This window comes from Nerophis lumbriciformis, linkage group LG23 (genome assembly GCF_033978685.3).
Source record: "Nerophis lumbriciformis linkage group LG23, RoL_Nlum_v2.1, whole genome shotgun sequence".
Taxonomy (NCBI): Eukaryota; Metazoa; Chordata; class Actinopteri; order Syngnathiformes; family Syngnathidae; genus Nerophis; species Nerophis lumbriciformis.
Window position 1 is genome coordinate 3,841,176 of NC_084570.2, and position 27,825 is coordinate 3,869,000.

Consider the following 27,825-nt stretch of genomic DNA (forward strand, 5'->3'; position numbering starts at 1 on the left):
CGGCACTGGCTGTGTGGGTGCATACCGTGCTGTTCGTCCGCGATGGTGGTGCCCTCACTGCGGTGGGTGAAGTTCTCATACGAGTCCCAACGGATCAGAGAATCCTGGGTGTTGTAGTCCACGCACACGCTAGGTCCATTCTCCAGGTGACTTAAGCCTAAGGGCAACACGGAGAAACTAATGCAATGCTTTTATTACAAGTCGTATAGATTATTGTAACAACCTGCTTTCTGGTCTTCCTAAAAAGGTTATTGCACCTTTACAATTACTCCAAAATTCAGCGGCACGTGTCCTGACGAAGACCAGAAGGCGGGCTCACATTACACCAGTTTTAAAATCTCTGCATTGGCTTCAGGATCAATTTTAAGGTTCTTCTCATGGTTTATAAATGTTTTTATGGTATCAGTCGGGCCTTCTTATCTTTCAGATTTTCTTTTACCCTATGAACCTTTCCCCGGGGCCCTGAGATCCTCCGGCACTCATCTCCTATATATTTCAAAAGTCAGGACACAAAGTCACGGGATTGCATCTTTCCACCATTGTGGCCCCCAGTCTATGGAACAGCTTGCCGGAGGACCTCAGGGCTGCAGAGAACGTTCATGTTTTTAAGAGCAGGCTTAAGACCCACCTTGATATTAATTATTGGCAACACTTTAGTATGGGAAACATATTTTAAGTAACAAAGACTTAATTTAGAGTTATTTGGTAAGGGTCAGGGTTAGGGTCAGGGTTAGGTTATATAATAAGGCCATGCAGATAAGTACTTAATAACTAATTAAGAGCCAATATGTTACTAATTTGCATGATAATAAACAACTAATTAATGGTAAATATGTTCCCCATACTAAAGTGTTACCCAATTATTTTATTGTAATCATTTGTATTTTACTTTTTATCCTATTAGTTATGCAAGATTTTATTTAGTTATATATTTATTATTTATTTACTGTGTATAAAAAAAATTAAACATATATATATATATATATATATATACATATTCTATTAATCTTCTTATGTCTTGTATTTTATTCTTTATCTCTACACATGGTTCTTACTATTTTACAAGTATTACTATTTTTTATTTTCCAACGTTCCTCAGATGAGCCATCTGCCTCAGGGGTTATCGGCCGTGCTTGTGGGGGCTCTTTTGTGTCAGCGTCCTGGTGGCCATGGTCTGATGACCTCCTGGTGCAGATGGCTCCTGTGATAGTGTTTACTCACACGTCCCCTCTGTACTCAGCCCTGCAATCATTTGTCCATTTAGTTGCATATGTGTGTATGTTGTTTGTGTTTGGTATCTGTATCCGTGCGTACGTATGTGATAATGGGAGATATGGGTCACCGGGGTATTGTTTTTAACTTTGTAAAGCCCTTTGCGTTGCATTTCTTGTATGTATGAAAAGCGCTTTATAAATAAAGTTTGATTGATTGATAAGGAACATAATTGCGTAGTGAGTAAGGGGCTCGAATATATTGAGGAAAATAAGTACAAGGTGTCAGAAATGTACCTTTGATTTTTTCTGGACCGTATGAAAAGACAAACTCCACCTTCCCGTATTCAGGAAATCTGTCATCTGCGGAAAAAAATCACATATTTTAAGAGTGCATTCAACCTTATCCCTCAAATAATAACACATCATTTCAGTGTCCATTGTCTTGTGTGTTGTGTTCTTTTAACTTGCTTCCCACACTCCCTTGCAATCACCACTAGAGGGCCTCATTCTTTTTAAAAATGAAATCAACTATCTTCAACTTAAAGCTGCTGTGTATGTCAAGCTGAAAATACAAATTTGTTTTTCCAATTAAAAAATACAAGATCACTACCATGGGCTAGCATAAATTAAAAAAAAGACAATAATGGTTTAAAAGAACAGATTTAACAAAAAATGTCACTTACATTTACTTACATGCTGTTACTCAGATACAACATTCAATGATAGCTCGTTAAATTCAGTGCATGTTGGATTTCACTGACTTTTTTGAGATTGTTATGGCCTATAACGCCTGAATTTTCAGAAAGTTTCGGCGAAACTATTTTTAAAGCTGATTTATTTCAAGTTGTGATTTTAGGATTTTTACTAATCAAAATATAAAGTGTTACTTGTCGCCTTAACCTGAAAAAAACACATGATTTCAACCAATACTGGAAAACAAATACTATATAATTATGTTTTACTCATTTTATACCACAAAGACTTAAAAGTAAAATTGTAAAATTGCTGTACGGTTTAATAATGATCACAAATATTAGTAATAATTAATAATTAAATGTAGAAATGAACTATTTCTGGGTCCACAAGTTGCAGTTGCATTCTGCATGTTCATTTTATGCTTGATAAGTGTTAGTCCATCTTAAACATTCATTCATGTTCCAACCCGTTTAACCTCACTTTAATTGATGTTGATAGCAATCTATAGCTGTATTTTTTTTTTTTTTAGTAAATAAGAGACGATAAGAGATTATTGTGACACGAAAAAATCTCTAACATGTAAATGCTGGATCTCTGCTAAGTCAACATTGCAAATGACAATCTGTTTTTAATTGACTTACTGTGGAAAAAAATAAAGGTAATAATAATACATTTTACTTATAGGCCACCTTTCCAGGCACTAAAGGATAACGTACAAAAACAAAACAATAAAATCAATTGGATAAAAATCAACAAAGATAGATAACATTTACAGTGAATTAGCAGTCGGGAATTGGTGTGTTTTGAGTCTTAACCTAAAGAAGGGCTAGTGGTTGTGAGTGCCTTTGAAGTAGCATAGGTATGGGCAGCATCTGTGAAATTTAATTTGCAGGAAAGGAGTGAGTTTAGGGTTGAATTGTCCATTTTTGTTCTATTCTCTGTCACTGTCTTTCGCATAGAAGGCACGCCCCCAATATTGTTGTCCGGCTGGATATCGGGAGAAATTCGGGAGAATGTTTGTCCCGGGAGATTTTCGGGAGAGGCACTGAAATTCGGGAGGGTTGGCAAATATGGATGAGGTGGATCAGTGAGAGAAGGCAGACTTTCACCAAAGCAGTTGGGAGGGGATCTGAATGACTAAGTGGATGGCTTGAATCGACGGATAAGTGAAGTGATGTCCAACTGAGAAGGCAATGGAAAACTAGGAAATGAATGGATGAGGGAGAGAGGTACGGTGAACTGTGGCTGAGGGGAAGAAGAAGGAAGTTGTTGGTGAATCTGGGTGATTTTGGAATTGAAAAATTGCATAAGGGAACAACAAAAAACACGAGTCCATATGAGAGGGAAGTGACTGTGTTGGATTTGTAATTTGTAAAAAGCCCCCAAAAAAGTCTGCGGGCTATAGAGCCTTTTCTATTCAGGCTTTAGTACTCTGGAATGCCCTCCCAGTAACAGTTGGAGATGCTACCTCATTTAAGTCCCATCTTAAAACCAAATTGTAACTCTAGCCTTTAAAAAGACCCCCCTTTTAGACCAGTTGATCTGCCGTCTCTTTTCTGCTCTGCCCCCCCTCTCCTGCGTGGAGAGGTTATTAGGTGACCACAGATGATGCGCTAGCTGTTCAAAGTCGGGACCCGGGGTGGACCACTCATCTGTGCATCAGTTGGGGTGCTGACTTGTCTCCACTGTCAGAAAAATTGTATGTAAATTATCAAAAAACTTTCCGTTCCCTGAGTTCCCAGTGAACAGAAGTGTCGTTGTTGCACCAAGCCAAAGGCTTGTAAAAATCCATTGTGTACATTGGGAGGTGACGGGAGGGGTTATCTATTTTGATCCAAGACCTGCCCAAGCTCGATCCAGGACCAGTCCAAGCCCGAGGCATCTTTTCCTTTTGTGTTAATGTGACCGAAAACAATGGCTGTTTACATACCCCCCATTCCTTTAGAAACAGCTGTTGTTATGTAAACAGGGAAAGTCCAAATAAAAGTGTCCTGAATCTATTCATGCTACCTTTAAATGTCTCGTCCAGCTCGCTCTTTCCAAACACCACTCCGAGGTCGTGGATGGCGCACGTGTGGAACTGCACCCTGAACACAACATCCCTGTTGGGGTTTCTGTAGCGCTTGTGGTAACACTTGAGCTGTAGCCGGCGCGTGAGAAGGATGTAAGATAAAATGTGAACGATAAACATGATTTGAAGCATGCTGGCAACTCTTACCAGGATGTCGCCCTTCAGCAGTAAGCCGGGTTCTATGGTAATGCAGATGCTCGTGCCGCCATCTCCCTGCACGTTGCTGCATAACAACAACAACAGCAGCATTATGTCGTTAAAACAAAAGGATTCAAAGATAATAAGAGAGAAGGGGATAATTCCGTACTATATCCCCGATGTATACACTGGCTGCATCGCTTGGTAGATTTTCAGAAACGGTCGGCAACCTGGGAGGACACAAAAAGGGAGTGGACTGTTAAATGTGCCAACGCGGGTTTCTGTTACCAAATACTTGCCGGGGGGACACTCGCCTCCTTTGGACTCGAAGTTGGGGATGCCGTGCATGATGACGTGATGCAAGAACAGAGGCTTGTTGTTGATTTTGATCTGGCCGGATAAAAGTCCATTGAAGTATTGCACGTACCTGCAGAGCAAAGAGAACCGATTATAAGATTATAACGGGTAATAGGAATCTCTCTTTTTTATTGATTTATTTACAGACAGACATAGTTTTATATTTCATTATTGTTTCTTTTGTTAATATCCGAGTCCGTTCTGCAAAAAGGTCATCCCTAGAAGCACACATTGTATGGACAGGGACTGTCACGGTTTGGTTGCAGCTTGATGCGAGGTTTGTTCTCCCGGGATGCAAACGGACTATTCCGGACAAGGCTTGCAGGTAGGAACATATGTATTAATCTTCTCAAAACTCAAAGTACGACAAAAAAACGGAAAACAAGGCGAAGGCACAACGCGCTGATCGCACTTGGAGCTAAACTAACACTTAGTATAAACTATGACAAGGAAAACTTACTAGCTTGGCATGAACAAACAAAAATATACAAGGCATGAAGCGAACACTTGGCATAAACTTGGAATCAGACATGAACCGAACAATGACGCCAGGCCGACTGACTGGCAAAGGCAGGCTTAAATAGTGTCTCTTGATTAGAGCCAGGTGAGCGTCCCGAACACCAGCGGCAGGTGAAAATCATACGCAACCATGGCAACCAAAACAAACAAGAGTGCACAATAAACATGAACTATTGGAGTTAAACTAACAGAACATAACAAAAACGTGATCCGGACCACGGACAGGGACCCACAGTTAAAATAGATATAATATACAAAATACAGAAAAATACAATACATTTCAAAATCTACCCACCAAATACACATTTCCAATTTCATTTATAAATAAAAAAAGGAATCTTTAAATCCACCAAACCAGTGTCGATATCCTATTATTCTAATTTTGTCAAGACGAGGACTATGGTGTGTTTGTTTTCCCGAGATGCAAGTAAAGCTGGACTGGTCATGACGTGAAGGTGAATACATATTTATTTATAACACTCAAAGAAACAAAAAGCGCGCTCAAGGCGGATGTACAAACTTGACTAACGAAACAAAGAGACTTGCACATGGGCAAAAAACTGTGAACAATTAAACAAAAACACTAACTGTGGCATTAATAAACAAAAAACTTACTTGGCATGGACTATGAAGTGCGCAGAGGTAAAAGTGTGAAAGGGGTATGAATCCGGGATGTCACCAGAACGACAAACTGAAAACAATGAACTTAAATACTATAGACATGATTAACGAAAACAGGTGCGTGACTCAAAACGTGAAACAGGTGCGTGACGTGACAGGTGAAAACTAATGGGTTGCTATGGTGAAAAACAAGAGTGCACAATGAGTCCAAACGTGGAACAGGTGAAACTAATGGGTAATCATGGAAACAAGACAAGGGATTGAAAAGCCAGAAACTAAAGAGTCCAATAACTAAACAAAACAAAACATGACTAAAACTAAACATGATTACACAGACATGACAAATTTGATTAAAAGGTTGCATCTTGAAGATCTGCGATAATCTCATCATACATACCGAGGTCAAGACCAAAATGATGCGACTAATGTGAAATCCTCAACCATAACGGGTGTGTTGAAAGTACTAAGCATAACGTTGCGATAAATTTAGCTTAAAACGCTTTTTAAAAATGTTTAAAGAATGTCATTCTTTTAGAGAGCTAGCAATCTCATTCCAGATCATCGGGCCTCTACGAGCTATACTAAAGCGTGTACACTTTAGATCAGTGTTTTTCAACCACTGTGTCATGGCACACTAGTGTGCCGTGAGATACACTCTGGTGTGCCGTGGGAGATTATCCAATTTCACCTATTTGTGTTAACAATATTTGTTGTAAACCAGTATTTATAGTCTGCAAATAATGTGTTGTTGTTGAGTGTCGGTGCAGTCTAGAGCTCGGCAGTGTAACCGTGTAATACTCTTCCATATCAGTAGGTGGCAGCCGGTAGCTAATTGCTTTGTAGATGTCGGAAACAGCGGGAGGCAGCGTGCAGGTAAGAAGGTATCTAATGCTCAAACCAAAAATAAACAAAAGGGGAGTGCCCAAAGAAAAGGCATTGAAGCTTAGGGAAGGCTACGCAGAACAAAACTAAAACTGAACTGGCTACAAAGTAAACAAAAACAGAATGCTGGACGACAGCAAAGACTTACTGTGGAGCAAAGACGGCGTCCACAAAGTACATCCGAACATGACATGACAATCAACAATGTCCCCACAAAGAAGGATAAAAACAACTAAAATATTCTTAATGCTTAAACCAAAAATAAACAAAAGGGGAGTGCCCTAAGAAAAGGCATTGAAGCTTAGGGAAGGCTATGCAGAACAAAACTAAAACTGAACTGGTTACAAAGTAAACAAAAACAGAATGCTGGACGACAGCAAAGACGGCGTCCACAAAGTACATCCGAACATGACATGACAATCAACAATGTCCCCACAAAGAAGGGTAAAAACAACTAAAATATTCTTAATGCTTAAACCAAAAATAATGCTTAAACCAAAAATAAACAATAGGGGAGTGCCCTAAAAAAGGCATTGAAGCTTAGGGAAGGCTACGCAGAACGAAACTAAAAGTGAATGCTGGACGACAGCAAAGACTTATTGTGGAGCAAAGACGGCGTCCACAAAGTACATCCGAACATGACATGACAATCAACAATGTCCCCACAAAGAAGGATAAAAACAACTGAAATATTCTTGATTGCTAAAACAAAGTAGATGCGGGAAAATATCGCTCAAAGGCATGAAACTGCTACAGGAAAATACCAAAAAAAGAGAAAAAGCCACCAAAATAAGAGCGCAAGACAAGAACTAAAACACTACACAGAAAAACAGCAGAAAACTCAAAATAAGTCACGGCGTGATGTGACAGGTGGTGACAGTACACCTACTTTGAGACAAGAGCTATAGTGATGCATGCTTGGTTATGCTTTAAAGTCATATCCAACAATTGCGACAACTTTTTACTGTCAACTGAGTTTTGTTTTTTAATGATTTCTGCTCCATATTTTTCAGCGCAAAAAATGTGCCTTGGCTCAAATAAGGTTGAAAAACACAGCTTTAGATGACGATTTTTCCCTCTTAATAAAGGTTTACTTCAAGTGTTGTGTCTATGAGAAGTAATGGTCACTGGAATGAGCTGGCAGAGTCTAGAATGTAATCCATATACTAGGTTATGCATAATACAAGCACTTTGGAATCTGTTGGGCTCCGTAAGCTTCAGAAGATTGCACCCATAAAAAAGAGGATTTGAGGGAGCATTAAAGTTTACCTATGATATACCACGTAGGACTTTCTTCTGAAGAATCTCCAGTTTCTCTCTATTAAAGCTGCAACGATAATCGACCATGTCGATTAAAAAAAATAATATAGATTTGTTATTGTTGACAAGTCGCTTAAAGTCGAACAAGTCGAACCTCGGATTCAGGAGGAACAGTGTGGTTTTCGTCCTGGTCGTAGAACTGTGGACCAGCTCTATACTCTCGGCAGGGTCCTTGAGGGTGCATGGGAGTTTGCCCAACCAGTCTACATGTGTTTTGTGAACTTGGAGAAGGCATTCGACCGTGTCCCTCGGGAAGTCCTGTGGGGAGTGCTCAGAGAGTATGGGGTATCGGACTGTCTGATTGTGGCGGTCCGCTCCCTGTATGATCAGTGCCAGAGCTTGGTCCGCATTGCCGGCGATAAGTCGGACACGTTTCCGGTGAGGGTTAGACTCCGCCAAGGCTGCCCTTTGTCACTGATTCTGTTCATAACTTTTATGGACAGAATTTCTAGGCGCAGTCAAGGCGTTGAGGGGATCTGGTTTGGTGGCTGCAGGATTAGGTCTCTGCTTTTTGCAGATGATGTGATCCTGATGGCTTCATCTGGCCAGGATCTTCAGCTCTCACTAGATCGGTTCGCAGCTGAGTGTGAAGCGACTGGGATGAGAATCAGCACCTCCAAGTCCGAGTCCATGGTTCTCGCCCGGAAAAGGATGGAGTGCCATCTCCGGGTTGGGGAGGAGATCTTGCCCCAAGTGGAGGAGTTCAAGTACCTCGGAGTCTTGTTCACGAGTGAGGGAAGAGTGGATCGTGAGATCGACAGGCGTATCGGTGCGGCGTCTTTGGTAATGCGGACGCTGTATCGATTCGTTGTGGTGAAGAAGGAGCTGAGCCGGAAGGCAAAGCTCTCAATTTACCGGTCGATCTACGTTCCCATCCTCACCTATGGTCATGAGCTTTGGGTTATGACCGAAAGGACAAGATCACGGGTACAAGCGGCTGAAATGAGTTTCCTCCGCCGGGTGGCGGGGCTCTCCCTTAGAGATAGGGTGAGAAGCTCTGTCATCCGGGGGGAGCTCAAAGTAAAGCCGCTGCTCCTCCGCATCGAGAGGAGCCAGATGAGGTGGTTCGGGCATCTGGTCAGGATGCCACCCGAACGCCTCCTCAGGGAGGTGTTTAGGGCACGTCTGACCGGTAGGAGGCCACGGGGAAGACCCAGGACACGTTGGGAAGACTATGTCTCCCGGCTGGCCTGGGAACGCCTCGGGGTCCCACAGGAAGAGCTGGACGAAGTGGCTGGGGAGAGGGAAGTCTGGGCTTCCCTGCTTAGGCTCCTCGGATAAGCGGAAGAAGATGGATGGATGGATGGAAGTCGCTTAAAGGGGCTGTTTGCAACATTTACACAGATGCCTTGAGGGTGACAACTTTTAAACGTATCTATTACTGATCATTCATTCACATCATACCCTTTACACGTTGATTTTGTTTCCTTATATTTTGGCATTTAAACTTTGCTCACTTTATAATGCAATACACTTTTATTTTAAATCTAGTACAAGCGCACAGTGGCAAACGACCACATCCTACTCTTAATGTCGCACATTCCAGGCTGCATTACCAGGCCACTCTGGGGGTCGTAGATCCTTTTATCAAAACGGAAAACAGCAGCACAGTGGAGAAGCCGCCAATAAGTGTACTGTTTTATGTTCATTCCCTGTAACATGGATGATGTTTGATAAGAAATTATCGAGTTCGAGCTTATTATCGAATCCTCTTATCAAACCGATTCCTTATCGATTCTCTTATCGAGTCCAGATAGTTTGTTGTATATGGAAAAAAACACACAATATTTGGTTTAACAAAAGCTTACTTTTATTATATAAGAAAAAAATAAAATCTAATAAATAAATAAAAATTGACTGTTACCCCCCTAAAAAAATAAAATAAAATAAATAAATATTGACTGTTGTTACCCAAAGTATATTAAGTGATATTTTTCAGAAAAACAAATATATACAGTAACACAAAAACAACCTGTCTCTGTGATCACTATAGGTGTATAAATAATAACATAGTGTTAAATAAAATCAGTCCCTTGGGCACAAAACTGAAAATAATACAGCTCTCCAAAAAGTGCACTTCTGCTGCAATTTGACATAACTGTTTGTTATGATGCTTTGACATTTTTGCACTTTATTTCTTTATTGAAAGAAAATTCTATAAGGACAAAAGTTGTTTGCAAATGTGGTTACAATGCTAAAAAATTAAAAGTTAAAGCTAAAAAAAGAAATACACTTTATTGAGTTAACATTATTTCTTTATAGGGGGAAAGATGTGATGTGATGAGCTAGGGAATATAACAACTACACAACCCAGCATGCAACGGGAGTGACGAGCATGCGCGGTAGCCCCAAAAAGTGTTGTTGCATGTCGCCACGCCGGCAGCTAAGAATGATGTTATGAGCACGCTGTGAAAGTAAACGTCAAGAACTCGGCCAACACGCCTCGTCTGCATTATTTATAATTAGACAGACAACACATATACAGTGTTATTTTGTTTTGTTTACAAGGAAAGAAAAACAAAAGTTAAAAAAGGGAGATGTCATGTATGTATGTGCTGCGGTTGCTTTAAGAACGTTACGACAGCTGCCGTAAAGGAGGTGCGTTGCTAGCCTGGTTGCTATGTTTCCGGTTGGTCGTATAAGTGTTGGTCATGTGTTTGTACCCTGCTCAAATTTCTCAGTAAAGGTATTCATTGGATTATACCTTTTGTTTTGAACTTTATTACACCTTGGAGCGCTTTTTCCGGTCCATTGTTTTTCCTGCTTTCCCTATCTGCGCCTAATGACTGAGCTACGTGACGTCATTTCTTGTGATGTCTCACGGGGCATTTCTGGTCGGGACGGGATTCGTTCCGAGGGATTCGAATAAAGAACCAACTCTTTTTCTTTACTATAGTGGTCTCGATAACGGGTGCCGGTTCTCAAAAAGGGATTCGAGTCCGAGGACTCGGTTCTTTTCTTATCGAACAACCGGGAAAACCGGTTTCGAGTATCATCCCTAACTGTCACCCTCTTATTCTCCTCTCTTGCATCTCTTGGAAGATTCCTCAGATTCCTCAATGTGCTCAGAATAACTTTAATGGCTGTGATGACATCATGCCAGACCGTGGAAAACATGCAGCGAGCTCCCTTGGGACGAGTGGAATCTCTCAAATAAACGGTAGATGGATGCTATGATGTTTTCACACAATTATCCCAATGCGGACTTAATTGCAGGGCAGAAAAAAAGCATTTCCTGTGCAAAAAAAAAAACAACAAAAAAAACATTGCAAAAACAAAATGAGGTAACAACCAACGTTCCCTCTAAGGTGCGCGCCTGTGCAAGTGTGCACTGCTCAAGCGTCCTCTGCGCACGGCAAATCTATGCCACGCACGAAATCAAATAAAAAAATAAGCGCATAACAATTTTCGACACGCGGACACGACAGAGAAAACAGTTTTCGTCATCATTGTTCAAATATTGTAACTTCTGTCGAGACGCTTTGAGGACATGAATTCCATCCATCACTTTACTGAGCAAAACTCTTTATTGTCGGCCATAAACCATACTTGCCAACCTTGAGACCTCCGATTTCGGGAGGTGGGGGGTGGGGGGGTTGGAGGGGCGTGGTTGGGGGCATGGCTAAGAGGGGAAGAGTATATTTACAGCTAGAATTCACCAAGTCAAGTATTTCATATATATAAGAAATACTTGACTCTCAGTGAATTTTAGCTATATATATAATGATTTTATTATAAATATATATATATATATATATATATATATATATATATATATATATATATATATATATATATATATATATATATATATACATATACAGTATAAATAAAAGAAATACTTGAATTTCAGTGTTCATTTATTTACACTTATACACACACATAACACTCATCTACTCATTGTTGAGTTAAGGTTTGAATTGTCCATCCTTGTTCTATTCTCTGTCACTATTTTTCTAACCATGCTGAACACCCTTTCGCAGGTACCCAGAAAGGTTTCGAGTACCACCAAAAAAACTGAATCTCTGAAGACAGTATAAAAATCTGTGTTAAAGGTGTACAAATACTGTTTGTATAATGAGCATGTTATTGTTTACAAATGAGGGTTAAGAGTTCAGTACTAAAAAAGAAAAAAAAGAATGTGGCTTAAGTACAGTTTTTTAATTGAGCTGCTGCATTTTTTGGTTGGGTTGTTTATTTATTTTGAGTAATTTCTACATTTCTAAAATGGGAGGAACGTAATAGAGTGATCTATGTTTGTCTGTTGCCATCTCCTGGTGAATGTTGGCTATAGCGCACTGGGGTTACATTTTGGTTGGCCAACGATTTACGTGGTGTTGCGCACCTGACGTCAAGTGTGTGAGTCTGTTCTGAAGTCTACAGTAAAGAGACGTACTTCATCACCTCGCCTGGTTATTGCCTCCAACTCAATATATTACAACAACATTGCTGTTTACGGCAGACAAACTGCTTTACGGTAGAATAAAACATGACTGCTGTTGTTGTGTGTTGTTACCGCGCTGGGAGGACGTTAATGAAACTGGCTAACAATAAACCCACATAAGAAACCAAGAACTCGCCCTCGATCATTCTACAGTTATAACGTGTGTTGTGGGAAAGCGGACGTGAATACAGGCTGTTGACACGTCACTCAGGTCCGCATGGAGCTGGAGGGGGCGTGGCTTCCAGCTCCGCCTGAATTTCGGGAGAAAATGTGTCCCGGGAGGTTTTCGGGAGAGGCGCTGAATTTCGGGAGTCTCCCGGAAAATCCGGGAGGGTTGGCAAGTATGCCATAAACACATCACCAAAACATTAGTAAAAAAAATTACATCTAGCAAAACTGGTCATTTTCTGCAATACAAATCAGACCAAAAGCAACTTTGTTATATCAACAGCAGCCGCTCGCTCTTTCTCACTTGCGCCAACACATGCAAATATGGCACTTAGCCAGTGATGCGTTTACAGCCACACAAAAAGTCGGACAACTCCAACACCACACATAAAGTGTCATTCCAGGTCGTTACACTATGATTTGCCAATCAAATGTGTGCTTATTCTAGTGTCATGATCTTGAGAAATTAATCCACGCTTTTATCTCGACTCGTCTTGATTATTGTAATGCCCTGTATGTAGGCATTAGCCAGGCCTCCCTCGCCCGCCTGCAGCTCGTGCAGAACTCTGCTGCTCGTCTGCTAACACAGACCCGCAGACGTGAGCACATCACCCCTATTTTAGCGTCCCTTCACTGGCTCCCTGTGCGTTACCGAATACATTTTAAACTCCTTTTATTTGTTTTTAAATGTCTAAACAACCTCGCGCCAACCTATCTCTCCGACCTCCTTCAGCCTTACTGCCCCACCCGATCCTTAAGATCAGCCGATCAGCTGCTGTTGACGGTCCCCGACACAAGGCTGAAGCTTAGAGGTGACAGAGCTTTCGCCGTTGCTGCTCCCAAGCTCTGGAACGACCTACCCCTGAGTGTTAGACAAGCCTCCTCTCTTCCTGTTTTTAAATCTCTCTTAAAAACATACTTTTATTCCATGGCTTTTAACACTGAGTGATATCCATCCTGCAATGGCGCCCCATAATACACCTGCTGTGATCCTGTTTTTATGTTTTTATGTTTTTATTAATTCTATTTTAATTATTTATTTTTTATCGTGTTCTGTTTGTGTTGTGTTGTGTTTGCTCGGTACTCGTTTTATCTTTTAACCTGCTCATTGTACAGCACTTTGGCTACCCCTGTGGTAAATTTTAAATGTGCTCTATAAATAAAGTTGATTTGATTTGATTTGATTTGATTTATTAGGAATCTTAATGTATAAATATTAATCATGAAATGCTCTTAGTATATTAAATAAATACTAATAAAAATATATTTTTTACAAACAGGTAGTTGCAGGAATGTACACATGATCCCCTGCTTACATCTCATTGTGCAACACGTGAATGTTTTAATGGGAACTAAATGCAATGTCTGAAAGGGGTACAATTATTTCCAAAGCAGGACCTCCACCCAGACAGACAATACAAGTACACAGTTCATATAAAAACAATATTTTTTGTTGTTATCATTGTAAGTGAGCCTAAACACTTATATTAGAAAATAACCTTTTTGCGTTTGCTCACACACATGAACAATTAGAGGGAACATTGGTAACAACTGACCTTCTCTGCGATGGCTGACCGACAGGAAGTGCTTTATCCTCATAGAAGCGCCTCATGGCGAACCTGTCCAACGCCTGGTCGGCGCTGTAAAGACACATGAACAATAGCATCACGGCGTTTCCAACCTGCAGGGTTTCAAAGTATCTCCCGAGTTCTATCAACATCTGGCCGCGTTAAAAAAATGATGACTCTCCGGGCTGCTCGCTCGCAGGGAACCGGAACAATAAACCCGGCTTGTTTTGCCACAATAATCACACGGCGGACTCACACGGACCTCCAGGCTTTAGAAAGGACCGGGGGGGGGGTTCAATGTTGTCGACTGCTGCTTTTTTTCACTTCAACGCCAACAATCATGAGGCAGCGAATTCCGAGAAGTGGTTTTAGCTACCTTGCCGATATGTTGCTGTAGTGCATGTAGGCGGCCACCACCACCCCCGTACGACCTCGGTTCCCCTGTCACACACACAACCACAGACCGGGTGAGGCATCGACAACGTTGTGTTATCAAGCAGGCATGGACAGGGGCTTACTTTGTTGTGAAGGACCACCACGTTGTGCAGGTCGCCGTTCAGCCACATGTCGATGGCCTTGCACATGCTGCAGATCTTGTCCAGCGGCGGCGCGTGGTGGTCCGGCCAGCCAAACTCCAGCACCTGCGGCGCAAAATGTATAGTAAGACCTATGTCGGGGGTCTTTAGCGCCACCCTCGTTCCAGACCACAGCAAACGTTACCCAGCTTGCAAAGATGTAATAAATCCATTAGAAGAAGACAGCCTGCCGATTCCCTAAACTTGGACACACACGTCTACACCTTTGGCCATTATACAAACCCCGTTTCCATATGAGTTGGGAAATTGTGTTAGACGTAAATATAAACGGAATACAATGATTTGCAAATCATTTTCAACCCATATTCAGTTGATTATGCTACAAAGACAACATATTTGATGTTCAAACTGATAAACATTTTTTTTTTTTTTTTTGCAAATAATCATTAACTTTAGAATTTGATGCCAGCAACACGTGACAAAGAAGTTGGGAAAGGTGGCAATAAATACTGATAAAGTTGAGGAATGCTCATCAAACACTTATTTGGAACATCCCACAGGTGAGCAGGCAAATTGGGAACAGGTGGGTGCCATGATTGGGTATAAAAGTAGATTCCATGAAATGCTCAGTCATTCACAAACAAGGATGGGGCGAGGGTCACCATTTTGTCAACAAATGCGTGAGAAAATTGTTGAACAGTTTAAGAAAAACCTTTCTCAACCAGCTATTGCAAGGAATTTAGGGATTTCACCATCTACGGTCCGTAATATCATCAAAGGGTTCAGAGAATCTGGAGAAATCACTGCACGTAAGCAGCTAAGCCCGTGACCTTCGATCCCTCAGACTGTACTGCATCAACAAGCGACATCGGTGTGTAAAGGATATCACCACATGGGCTCAGGAACATTTCAGAAACCCACTGTCAATAACTACAGTTGGTCGCTACATCTGTAAGTGCAAGTTAAAACTCTCCTATGCAAGGCGGAAACCGTTTATCAACAACACCCAGAAACGCCGTCGGCTTTGCTGGGCCTGAGCTCATCTAAGATGGACTGATGCAAAGTGGAAAAGTGTCCTGTGGTTTGACGAGTCCACATTTCAAATTGCTTTTGGAAACTATGTGTTCTCCGGACCAAAAAGGAAAAGAACCATCCGGATTGTTCTAGGCGCAAAGTTGAAAAGCCAGCATCTGTGATGGTATGGGGGTGTATTAGTGCCCAAGACATGGGTAACTTACACATCTGTGAAGGCGCCATTAATGCTGAAAGGTACATACAGGTTTTGGAGCAACATATGTTGCCATCCAAGCAACGTTACCATGGACGCCCCTGCTTATTTCAGCAAGACAATGCCAAGCCACGTGTTACATCAACGTGGCTTCATAGTAAAAGAGTGCAGGTACTAGACTGGCCTACCTGTAGTCCAGACCTGTCTCCCAATGAAAATGTGTGGCGCATTATGAAGCCTAAAATACCACAACGGAGACCCCCGGACTGTTGAACAACTTAAGCTGTACATCAAGCAAGAATGGGAAAGAATTCCACCTGAGAAGCTTCAAAAATGTGTCTCCTCAGTTCCCAAACGTTTACTGAGTGTTGTTAAAAGGAAAGGCCATGTAACACAGTGGTGAACATGCCCTTTCCCAACTACTTTGGCACGTGTTGCAGCCATGAAATTCTAATTTAATTATTATTTGCAAAAAAAAAAAAAAAAAGTTTATGAGTTTGAACATCAAATATCTTGTCTTTGTAGTGCATTCAATTGAATATGGGTTGAAAACGATTTGCAAATCATTGTATTCCGTTTATATTTACATCTAACACAATTTCCCAACTCATATGGAAACGGGGTTTGTAACACGTATATAAGGCTTTTCATTTTTTACGGCTCCAGTTAGATTTTTCTTTTTGTATTTTTGGTCCAATATGGCTCTTTGAACATTTTGTGTTGCCTACCCCTGACTTATGCAAACATTAGGGTTTCTTTCATCTCAAGTGTGTCTACCTTGGGGTTTAGCGTTGCCAGGTCATTCCTCAACTCGCTCAGGTTGAGCACCTGGAATCAGCGAGTACAATTGTCAGTGCATAAAAAGGTCACAGGGAGACTGTTGGAATCGTTGTTGAGGGAGGGGCATTTAGTCACCAGGTAGTGGTCGCTGTGTTTGGACCGCAGCATGGCCGCCACCTCCTTGAGTTGGGCGGTGTAGCTCTGCTCCTCGGCGGCACCCGGGAAAGAGAGGGAGATGATCCTTTCCGTGATGTAAATCAGGTCCACCTCGTAGCTCTCCTCCATGGCCTGAACCATACTCTGACTCCTGGACAGGTGACAGTTTTACAGATCATTTGCTTTTCATATAAAGTCGAAGAATTGTTGTTACAGTGCAATTTTTTTTGGATGTCTCCCAGGAGACGGTCCATAAACGTCCTTACAAATATTCTCCACTAAGGTCTCTTGATGAGCTTTTTAAGGGATGGAAAGAGGAATTTATCGTACATGCTTATAAAAGTATGTTGACAGACTAGGGATGGGTACCATTCACATTTGTTAAAGTTAAAAAGTTAAAGTACCAATGATTGTCACACACTCTAGGTGTGGTGAAATTATTCTCTGCATTTGACCCATCACCCTTGATCACCCCGTGGGAGGTGAGGGGAGCAGTGAGCAGCAGCGGTGGCCACGCCCGTGAATAATTTTTGGTGATTTAACCCCCAATTCCAACCCTGAATGCTGAGTGCCAAGCAGGGAGGTAATGGGTCCCATTTTTATAGTCTTTGGTATGACTCGGCCGGGGTTTGAACTCACAACCTACCGATCTCAGGGCGGACACTCTAAATACTGATAAAGTTGAGGAATGCTCATCAAACACTTATTTGGAACATCCCACAGGTGAGCAGGCAAATTGGGAACAGGTGGGTGCCATGATTGGGTATAAAAGTAGATTCCATGAAATGCTCAGTCATTCACAATCAAGGATGGGGCGAGGGTCACCATTTTGTCAACAAATGCGTGAGCAAATTGTTGAACAGTTTAAGAAAAACCTTTCTCAACCAGCTATTGCAAGGAATTTAGGGATTTCACCATCTACGGTCCGTAATATCATCAAAGGGTTCAGAGAATCTGGAGAAATCACTGCACGTAAGCAGCTAAGCCCGTGACCTTCGATCCCTCAGACTGTACTGCATCAACAAGCGACATCGGTGTGTAAAGGATATCACCACATGGGCTCAGGAACATTTCAGAAACCCACTGTCAATAACTACAGTTGGTCGCTACATCTGTAAGTGCAAGTTAAAACTCTCCTATGCAAGGCGGAAACCGTTTATCAACAACACCCAGAAACGCCGTCGGCTACCGATCTCAGGGCGGACACTCTAACCACTAGGCCACCGAGTGGTACCTGGCAATCGATACTTAACGGTACCAATTGCGGTTCTTCTGTGTGTGTTTATTTGTTAATAAACGTTCATTCGATTAATAACAAAATCTCATTTTTTATGTTACATTTAACAGTGAGCTGATAATGTCACCTTTATTTATGATTTTAAAGCAAGTTATACATTAAAAAAAAAAAATCCAAACAAATTTATTTGAATTTCGATTAATCACGATTAATCACAAGTTATTACCCACATGCATAATGTAAATTAATTTTTTTTTAAAGCAGCCCTCTGCAAGCAGCCATTACTGCCATGTGGCCCTCAATGAAAATAAGTCACACACAGCCTGACTGAGTCCGCTGCTTGAGTGCTTGTTTCCCCGCCAAGCATTCGAGCCGGCCGAGTCTGCAACCGGACGCGACGTCACGTGCAACAAAGGTATCGAAACGTGACACTGTTTCGTTTTGTTTCATTTCGATTCGATATCTGGTAGTACCAACAGAATTCGGTGTGTGTGTGCCTACAAAAGCACCACATTTGGCACACATCCCTATTCAAGTGTGTTTGTACGATCACGTTATGCCTTACCGTGACTGCTTTCGCTTTATTTCGGCACTCTTGCAGGACCTTGTTGAGCCCTAGAGGGAGTGAGAAGATAAATCGTAAGCAAACTTCATCGTATAGAATGACATGTGACTTATTTTGCAAATGCATCCACGGGCAGGAGAAGTTACAGCATATTCAGACGGGGCTTTTGGTAAAAGAGTCGGAGGGAATTGTGTCACAGCTTGACATGCGAGTTGGACAATGATTGTTATCTGATCATGTGGTTCAACACGCAGGTTAAAACTGCGGCGCTAATCCGCAGCCTCTTCAGTGATTTCACACCGAGCGGATGCTACCGTTTGAAAAAGAAAACAACGTGGTGCACTGCAAAAACTGAAATCTAAGTACGATTAAATATCTCAAACAAGGGTGATATTTGCTTATTTTCTGTCTGATAAGATAATTTGTGTTTTACTTGTTTTAATGTTTTTGGTCCTAAATGATCTCAGTAAGATATTACAGCTTGTCGCTGAGATTCGATGACCTATATTGAATAAAACATGCTTGAAACTAGAATATCAAGTGTTGCAAAGCTGTGTCATCAACACTCACAAGTATAAAACTACTTTTTTAAAGTAATAATTTCTTACTTCAAGCATGAAAAAAAAATCATGATGCTGAGCGCATATCATTATGTCAAGATAATGGCAATATCATTTACTTAATTTAAGATTTTTTTTCAACATATTGAGCAAAAAGGTCTAATTTTTTTTTCTACCAAGAAAAGTGCACTTGTTATTAGTGAGAATATACTTATTTTAAGGTATTTTTGGGTTCATTGAGGTTAGCTAATTTGACAAGCCAAATTTTCTTTTTCTATTGGCAGATAATTTTGCTTCGTTCAAATAAAATACCCTTAATTTTTGTATATTTTTTTTCTTGTTTTTGAACACTGACTTTTTGCAGGTGCAACCTTTCGTCTTGTAGCAACCTTTCCTTGGACTAAGTCTGGACCCCTCCCGAGGGTCCAGCCTTAGACTGATACTTTTTTTACTCTTCCCTCTTTCCCAATGTCACCTTTTTCCCACCTTTTTTAAGGAGCGCCGTAAGTGGCTGACTCGTCGGCGGTCCCGTCTTGTCCCCCTCTGCTCTTAGTGGGACTGTGCCGAAAATGTAATTTCAGTTCTTATGCGTCTTGTACATGTTAAAGAATGGACAATAATAAAGCATCTTGAATCTTGAATCTTGAATCTTGAATGGCTGCCACTCAAAGTCAATTTCAGTTCAGTTCAGTTCAGGTTTATTTCGAACGTGCATACGATACAATGTAACGCATCACGTATTTCCAGTTGTTTCATTACAGCATGACCGAAAAGGAGTAGGAAGAAGCCGAGCTTATTTAATCCTACCCCTTTTCATACCATAACAATGTTAACCCATTTCCTTGTTCTCTGTAACAGAACAGTGGATACATAAATAATAAATAATGAATATACCATAGTAAGTAAACAAATATTAAATACATAAATAATATTTATCTCAAAATAAATAAAAAAGGGTTCAAGATGTTCATCATAACTGTTCTTATGTGTACTTATGTGAACACTTGTAGTTTGAACAGTCTCTTAAAGTGAATCATTCATTTCATTTTTTTTTCATTTCATTTTTATTTATCTCCTTCATTGATGTGCATCTTTGATCGATAGACGATTATACCTCAATGATTCAATTATACATTTACACACCAATGCCTGAGAAGGAGCAGGATGAAGAAAAATCGTATATTTTCCTGCCCCCTTCAACATAATACGTAATCCTACTTAATGAATATCGTATAAACCAACAGTTACATTCAAATATAATGAAAACAAACAAAACAACCCACACAAAAACACAACAAGTGCAAAACTTCATGAAGTACAAACCGAACAAAAAAATGCTAAAGGTTTTAAGTGTTGTACGAGCATACAGATGTGTTCAATTAGATATTCCTCTAATATTATATTCCTCCTCTTTTGGTGAGAAGAATTGTTGTACATTCTTGGCTAGCAGGTTAAAGTTTGCTTTGTACATCATTTTAGATGTTTGCAAATGCACCAAATCGTTGAATTTCAATAATTGTGATTTAATAAATAAAGTGTTTGTATGTTCTCTATATCCAACGTTATGTATTATTCGAATTGATCTTTTTTGTAACACCGTTAGGGAATGAAGCAAACATTTGTAGTTGTTTCCCCATATTTCTGCACAATAACTCAGATATGTAACACTAGTGAGCAGTAGAGAATATGAAATTATTTTTGGTCTAGAACATATTTTGCTTTATTCATTATTGACGTGTTTCTTCCTACTTTATGTTGTATATTTTTTACATGAGATTTCCAGTTCATTTTATCATCTATTATTATGGCAACACTAAATTGGCCCTAGTGTGTGGATGTGAGTGTGAATGTTGTCTGTCTATCTGTGTTGGCCCTGCGATGAGGTGGCGACTTGTCCAGGGTGTATACCGCCTTCCGCCCGATTGTAGCTGAGATAGGCTCCAGCGCCCCCTGCGACCCCAAAGGGAATAAGCGGTAGAAAATGGATGGATGGATATTACACCCAAAAATGTGTTTTCTTTTACCCTTTCAATGTCTATTTGCATTTGTGTTTGACTTTCTCTTCTACTGTTACCAAATAGCATTATTTTAGTCTTACTGAGATTCAAAGATTCTGTTTTTGTCAAACCGTCTTTTTAATTGGTTCATTTCTTCTGTTATTATTTGTATTAACTTCTGTGTGTTCTCTCCTGAACAAAACACAGTTGTATCATCTGCAAATAATACTAACTTTAAGTCCTTTGTAACTTTACAAATGTCATTTTTTTTAGAGATTGAACACATTTGGCCCGAGTATTGATCCCTGAGGTACGCCACAAAATATTTTCAGCTCTGTAGATGTGTGTTCGCCTGTCTTCACGTCTTCAGAACATAATGTCATGGCTGTCTTGAGATTCCAAAAGTTTCTACAACTCTTATTTTTTTGTGATAGAGTAATTGGAGCACATACTTGTCGGTCAGATGAAACAAACATTGTGCTGTTTGGCCACAATACCCAGCAATATGTTTGGAGGAGAAAAGGTGAGGCCTTTAATCCCAGGAACAACATTCCTACCGTCAAGCATGGTGGTTGTAGTATTATGCTCTGGGCCTGTTTTGCTGCCAATGGAGCTGGTGCTTTACAGAGAGTAAATGGGACAATGAAAAAGGAGGATTACCTCCAAATTCTTCAGGACAACCTAAAATCATCAGCCCGGAGCATACTTGCCAACCCTCCCGGATTTTCCGGGAGACTCCCGAAATTCAGCGCCTCTCCCGAAAACCTCCCGGGAAAAATTTTCTCCCGAAAATCTCCCGAAATTCAGGCGGAGGGGGGCGTGGCCTCCAGCTCCATGCGACCTGAGTGACGTGTCGACAGCATGTTTTCACGTCCGCTTTCCCACAAAATAAACAGCGTGCCTGCCCAATCACGTTATAACTATAGAATGATCGAAGGCGAGTTCTTGGTTTCTTATGTGGGTTTATTGTTAGGCAGTTTCATTAACGTCCTCCCAGCACGGCAACAACACACAACAACAGCAGTCACGTTTTCGTCTACCGTAAAGCAGTTTGTCTGCCGTAAACAGCAATGTTGTGACACTCTTAAACAGGACAATACTGCCATCTACTGTACATGCATATGTGACATTAACATCTAGGGCTTTTAGAGAGTGCAGTGCACAACTGCGCACACAACAAGGAGACGAAGCAGAATGCATCATCAGAGAGGGTGTTCAGCATGGTTAGAAAAATAGTGACAGAGAATAGAACAAGGATGGACAATTCAACCCTTAACTCAACAATGAGTAGATGAGTGTTATGTGTGTGTATATGTGTAAATAAATGAACACTGAAATTCATGTATTTCTTTTATATATATATATATATAATAAAATAAATATATATATATATATATATATATATATATATATATATATATATATATATATATGTCTTAATAAGGTTATCCAAAAAATAGTGCTTGATACCGTAGTAGAGCGCAATATATGTATGTGTGTGAAAAAATCACAAGACTATTTCATCTCTACAGGCCTGTTTCATGAGGGGGGGTACCCTCAATCGTCAGGCGATTTTAATGGGAGCATTCGCATACCATGGTTTATATAGGGCACAGAGTGGGTGGGTACAGGCTGGCCTAGGGGCGTGGTGATTGGCTCATGTGTTACCTAGGAGGTGTTTCCGTCTATGGCGGCATGTTGTTACAATTTCGCTGCGCTTGTTGAGGGATGACAGGTCTGGACGGTAAATAATAAACAGTTTCTCTTTCAAGCATAGGTTGCATCTTTTATTACCACTATTGTAAGGTGTGCTGGATGCAAGAATTTGCCATGTTATTGAATATTCAACATTATTGTCTTTGAGGTCCCAAATGTGTTTGCTGAGTTCTGTGGTATTTCGCAGGTTTTTGTTCCTGAAAGAAGCCTTGTGATTGTTCCATCTGGTTTTGAATTCTCCCTCGGTTAATCCTACATATGTGTTGGATGTGTTAATGTCCTTGCGTATTACCTTAGATTGGTAGACAACTGATGTTTGTAAGCACCCCCCGTTGAGGGGGCAATCAGGTTTCTTTCGACAATTACATCCTTTGTTGGTTTTGGAGTCGCTCTGTCTGAGGGCCGACGGCTCATTTGCAATTGTTTTGTTGTGGTTTGAGATGATTTGTCGTATATTGTTCATGCAGCTGTAGCTCAATTTAATGTTGTTCTTGTTGAATACTTTTCTTAGGATGTTGTCTTTGGGAAAGTGTTTGTCAATCAGATTGAGGAATTTGTGTCCAATGTTAGTTGAGACGTTTTTGCTGTATGGGGGGTTGTACCAGATGATGTCGTTCCGTTTTCTGTTCTTTTTTGGCTGGTTTCCTGGCATGGGTTCATAGGTGAGGGTGAAATTGTATCCGCTTTCATCAAGGGCTTTTTGGTACGGGGGGGTTGCTTGGTCAAATTCAGCTTTGCCTTCCCAATGTCCTGACTCAAACGTGTGGACAATGCTGAAGAAACAAGTCCATGTCAGGAAAAACAACACATTTAGCTGAACTGCACCAATTTTGTCAAGAGGAGTGGTCAAAAATTCAAGCAGAAGCTTGTGGATGGCTACCAAAAGCGCCTTATTGCAGTGAAACTTGCCAAGGGACATGTAAGCAAATATTAACATTGCTGTATGTATACTTTTGACCCAGCAGATTTGCTCACATTTTCAGTAGACCCATAATAAATTCATAAAATAACCAAACTTAATGAATGTTTTTTGTGACCAACAAGTATGTGCTCCAATCACTCTATCACAAAAAAATAAGAGTTGTAGAAATGATTGGAAACTCAAGACAGCCATGACATTATGTTCTTTACAAGTGTATGTACACTTTTGATCGCGACCGTATTGCTCCGTGTTGGTTAAGTAGCTTCTTAAAAGAGCTTTCTTGTAGAAAGTCCTTCTAAAACAATGGAAAATGCAGCTCTGTCGAGCAACACCTAATTCTCCAAACGGGAAGGCTGTGGTCCAACGTGGGCGTGGCTTACCTTGTTGACCAGGTGACCTGTGCTCCACCTCCAAGTCGAGCGCAGGCAAGTTAAATCTCTAAGTATCCGAAAAGAATGGCCCAGAGGCATACTGTAGCTCGGTGAGACTCTTGCGAAATGAAAGATTTACAGAAAGTGTGGCGAGATGTATTCATTGATGTCTGGTGACCCAGCATGCTGATCAGAGTGGGTTCCCATGATGGACGCTACTGTAATCTGGTCAAGTGGTGATGTTGTTTCCCCTCTCTCGACCGTCTTCTCTCAACATTATCTCTGTCCTTTCCAGCCACTCCTCCCTCCGTCTCATTATCTGTCCTTATTCCCAGCTCCCCCATCCTAGTCTGTCCCTTGTTCCCAAGCCAAGTGTTGACGTGTGCTTCCTTTGCACAGTAAACATGCGCTTCTGACCGTAATTACCCAGTAGAATGGAGTTCCTGAGCTGAGAATAGTACAACCGACTTAGTCCTTTTTGGCCTCCCGGCTGTAATTGGGGGACGGAACAATCGCTTTGTGCTTGAGCTCGTCGCTGCAAAAACTGAAATCTAAGTAAAATTAAATATCTCAAATAAAGGGGGACATTTGATTATTTTCTGTCTGATAAGATAATTCTTATCACTAAGCAGATTTTATGTTAGAGTGTTTTACTTGTTTTAAGGGTTTTGGTCCTAAATGATCTCAGTAAGATATTACAGCTTGTTGCTGAGATTTGATGACCTATATCAGGGGTCGGCAACCCGCGGCTCTAGAGCGGCTCTTTAGCGCCGCCCTAGTGGCTCTCTGGAGCTTTTTCAGAAATGTATGAAAAATGGAAAAAAATGAGGGGAAAACAATCTATTTTTTGTTTTAATATGGTTTCTGTAGGACAGGGGTGCTCACACTTTTTCTGCAGGCGAGCTACTTTTCAATTGATCAAGTCGTGGGGATCTACCTCATTCATATATATAATTTATATTTACTTATTTATGAAACATATGTTTTTGTTAACAAGTTAAAGGTGTTTAATGATAATACAAGCATGTTTAACACATATAGTTAATATTGTTAATAAATTAAAGGTGTTTAATGAAAATACAAGTTTGTTTATTACATATAGTTAATATTGTTAACAAGTTAAAGGTGATTAATGATAATACAAGCATGTTTAACACATATAGTTAATATTGTTAAGTTAAAGGTGTTTAAAGATAATGCAAACATGTTTAACACATATAGCTAATATTGTTAACAAGTTAAAGATGTTTAGTGATAATGCAAGTATGTTTAACACATATAGTTAATATTGTTAATAAATTAAAGGTGTTTAATGATAATACAAGAATGTTTAACACATAGTTAATATTGTTAACAAGTTAAAGGTGTTTAAAGATAATACAAGCATGTTTAACACATATAGTTAATATTGTTAACAAGTCAAAGGTGTTTAAAGATAATACAAGCATGTTTAACACATATAGATTCCTTTCTTTCATGAAGACAAGAATATAAGTTGGTGTATTACCTGATTGTGATGACTTGCATTGATTGGAATCAGACAGTAGTGGTAATAAGGTCCGCATTTTCGAATGGAGGAGAAAAAAAGTCCTCCTTTCTGTCCAATACCACATGAAAGTGGTTGGTTTTTGGCATTTTATTTATCCAGCTTCCGTACTCCTTTGTATACACTTTACAAGAAATACATTGTTGGCAAACTCCGTAGCTTGCTAGCTTGTGCACGCCAGCTTTCTGAGACTCTTATTTTGGTAGCGCAGGCAGGAGGAAGTAGCGCTTTTATTGTGCAACTGTGCAGTCGGTCTTTGGAGTTGACGACAGGTACGCGCCAGAGTCTGTTGAAATAAAGTGTTTCTCGCCTTCCAGTCGGTAATTTTAATGAGCTGGCAGCAGCCAGCGTCATCTCAGAAGACCCTCGGGTGCCGTGAATGTCAATCAAGTGACGAAATTGACGTCATAGTGAAGATTTATGATCGCTCATTTTTAGGACTATTTTTTTAATGGCTGGCTGGTGATCGACTGACACACCCTCCGAGATCGACCGGTAGCTCGCGATCGACGTAATGAGCACCCCTGCTGTAGGAGGACAAACATGACACAAACCTCCCTAATTGTTTTAAAGCACACTGTTTATATTAAACATGCTTCACTGGTTCGAGTATTTGGCGAGCGCCGTTTTGTCCTACTAATTTCGGCGGTCCTTGAACTCACCGTAGTTTGTTTACATGTAACTTTCTAGGACGTGTTTTATGCCACTTCTTTTTCTGTTTCATTTTGTCCACCAAACTTTTAAGGTTGTGCATGAAAGGTGAGTTTTGTTGATGTTATTGACTTGTTGGAGTGCTAATCAGACATATTTGGTCACTGCATGACTGCAAGCTAATCGATGCTAACATGCTATTTAGGCTAGCTATATGTACATATTGCATCATAATGCCTCATTTGTAGCTATATTTGAGGTCATGTAGTTTCCTTTAAGTCCTCTTAATTCAATTTATATCTCATGACACACTATCTGTATGTAATATGGCTTTTAATTTTTTGCGGCTCCAGACAGATTTTTTGGTCCAATATGGCTCTTTCAACATTTTGGGTTGCCGACCCCGTACCTATATTGAGTAAAACATGCTTGAAACTAAAATATCAACTGTTGCCAAGCTGTGTCATCAACACTCACAAGTAGAGATGTCGGCCGATAATATCGGCAGGCCGATATTATCGGCCGATTAATGCGTTAAAATGTAATATCAGAATTTATCAGTATCGTTTTTTTTATTATCGGCATCTGTTTTTTTTTTGTTTTTTTTATTAAATCAACATAAAAAACACAAGATACACTTACAATTAGTGCACCAACCCAGAAAACCTCCCTCCCCCATTTTGTTATTAATATTCTGGTTCCTACATTATATATCAATATATATCAATACAGTCTGCAAGGGATACAGTCCGTAAGCACACATGATTGTGCGTGCTGCTGGTCCACTAATAGTACTAACCTTTAACAGTTAATTTTACTCATTTTCATGAATTACTAGTTTCTATGTAACTGTTTTTATATTGTTTTACTTTCTTTTTTATTCAAGAAAATGTTTTTAAATTATTTATCTTATTTTATTAATTTTTTTTAAAAAGTACCTTATCTTCACCATACCTGGTTGTCCAAATTAGGCATAATAATGTGTTAATTCCACGACTGCATATATCGGTTGATATCGGTATCGGTAATTAAAGAGTTGGACAATATCGGAATATCGGATATCGGCAAAATGCCATTATCGGACATCCCTACTCACAAGTATAAAACTACTTTAAAAAAAAATAATTTCTTATTTCAAGCATGAAAAAAAAATCATGACTTTGACACAATTGTGTCTCATAATTATTACATTGGATTACATTGCTGTTTTATTTTCAATGAAACAATAGAAAATACGTACTCATATAGTAGTACAGTTGGCACAGTACAGTAAACTGACCGTTAATATTTAAACATTTAACATGTGACATTTCTAACAATTTTGAACAGAAATAGTTCATGCACATTCAGGTAAATTCTTCAAATTTACAATTAAAACAATTTTGGCCGGGGGCCGGGCTGTATATATGCGAACTAATTGACTGAAAGAGCACGCACTTGGCGTGATGATGTCATGTTATCCATGGAAAAATGCATTTTTAGACAATATGATGATAGGAGACCCCGAGAGTAACAAGCGGTTGCTTTGTTGCCTTTCCATTAAGAACAATGCATTCGTTTTT

General features: G+C 40.2%; 1 protein-coding gene across 5 annotated transcripts in view; it reads right to left on the minus strand.

Moving 5' to 3' along the window:
• tns1a (tensin 1a) overlaps positions 1-27,825 on the minus strand; it is a 288,746-nt gene that overhangs the window by 88,346 nt on the left and 172,575 nt on the right. For 4 of the 5 annotated variants that reach the window (XM_061985319.1, XM_061985320.1, XM_061985318.1 and 1 more), the window contains exons 7-18: positions 18,501-18,550; positions 16,678-16,849; positions 16,540-16,590; positions 14,517-14,639; positions 14,375-14,439; positions 13,987-14,070; positions 4,419-4,546; positions 4,289-4,349; positions 4,129-4,204; positions 3,921-4,050; positions 1,509-1,574; positions 26-157 (exon numbers count right to left, since the gene is read on the minus strand). In XM_061985319.1, the coding sequence (XP_061841303.1) occupies positions 26-157; positions 1,509-1,574; positions 3,921-4,050; positions 4,129-4,204; positions 4,289-4,349; positions 4,419-4,546; positions 13,987-14,070; positions 14,375-14,439; positions 14,517-14,639; positions 16,540-16,590; positions 16,678-16,849; positions 18,501-18,550 (1,138 nt within the window). The remainder of the gene's footprint in view (positions 1-25; positions 158-1,508; positions 1,575-3,920; positions 4,051-4,128; positions 4,205-4,288; positions 4,350-4,418; positions 4,547-13,986; positions 14,071-14,374; positions 14,440-14,516; positions 14,640-16,539; positions 16,591-16,677; positions 16,850-18,500; positions 18,551-27,825) is intronic. The other variant, XM_061985317.1, reaches the window with a different exon arrangement.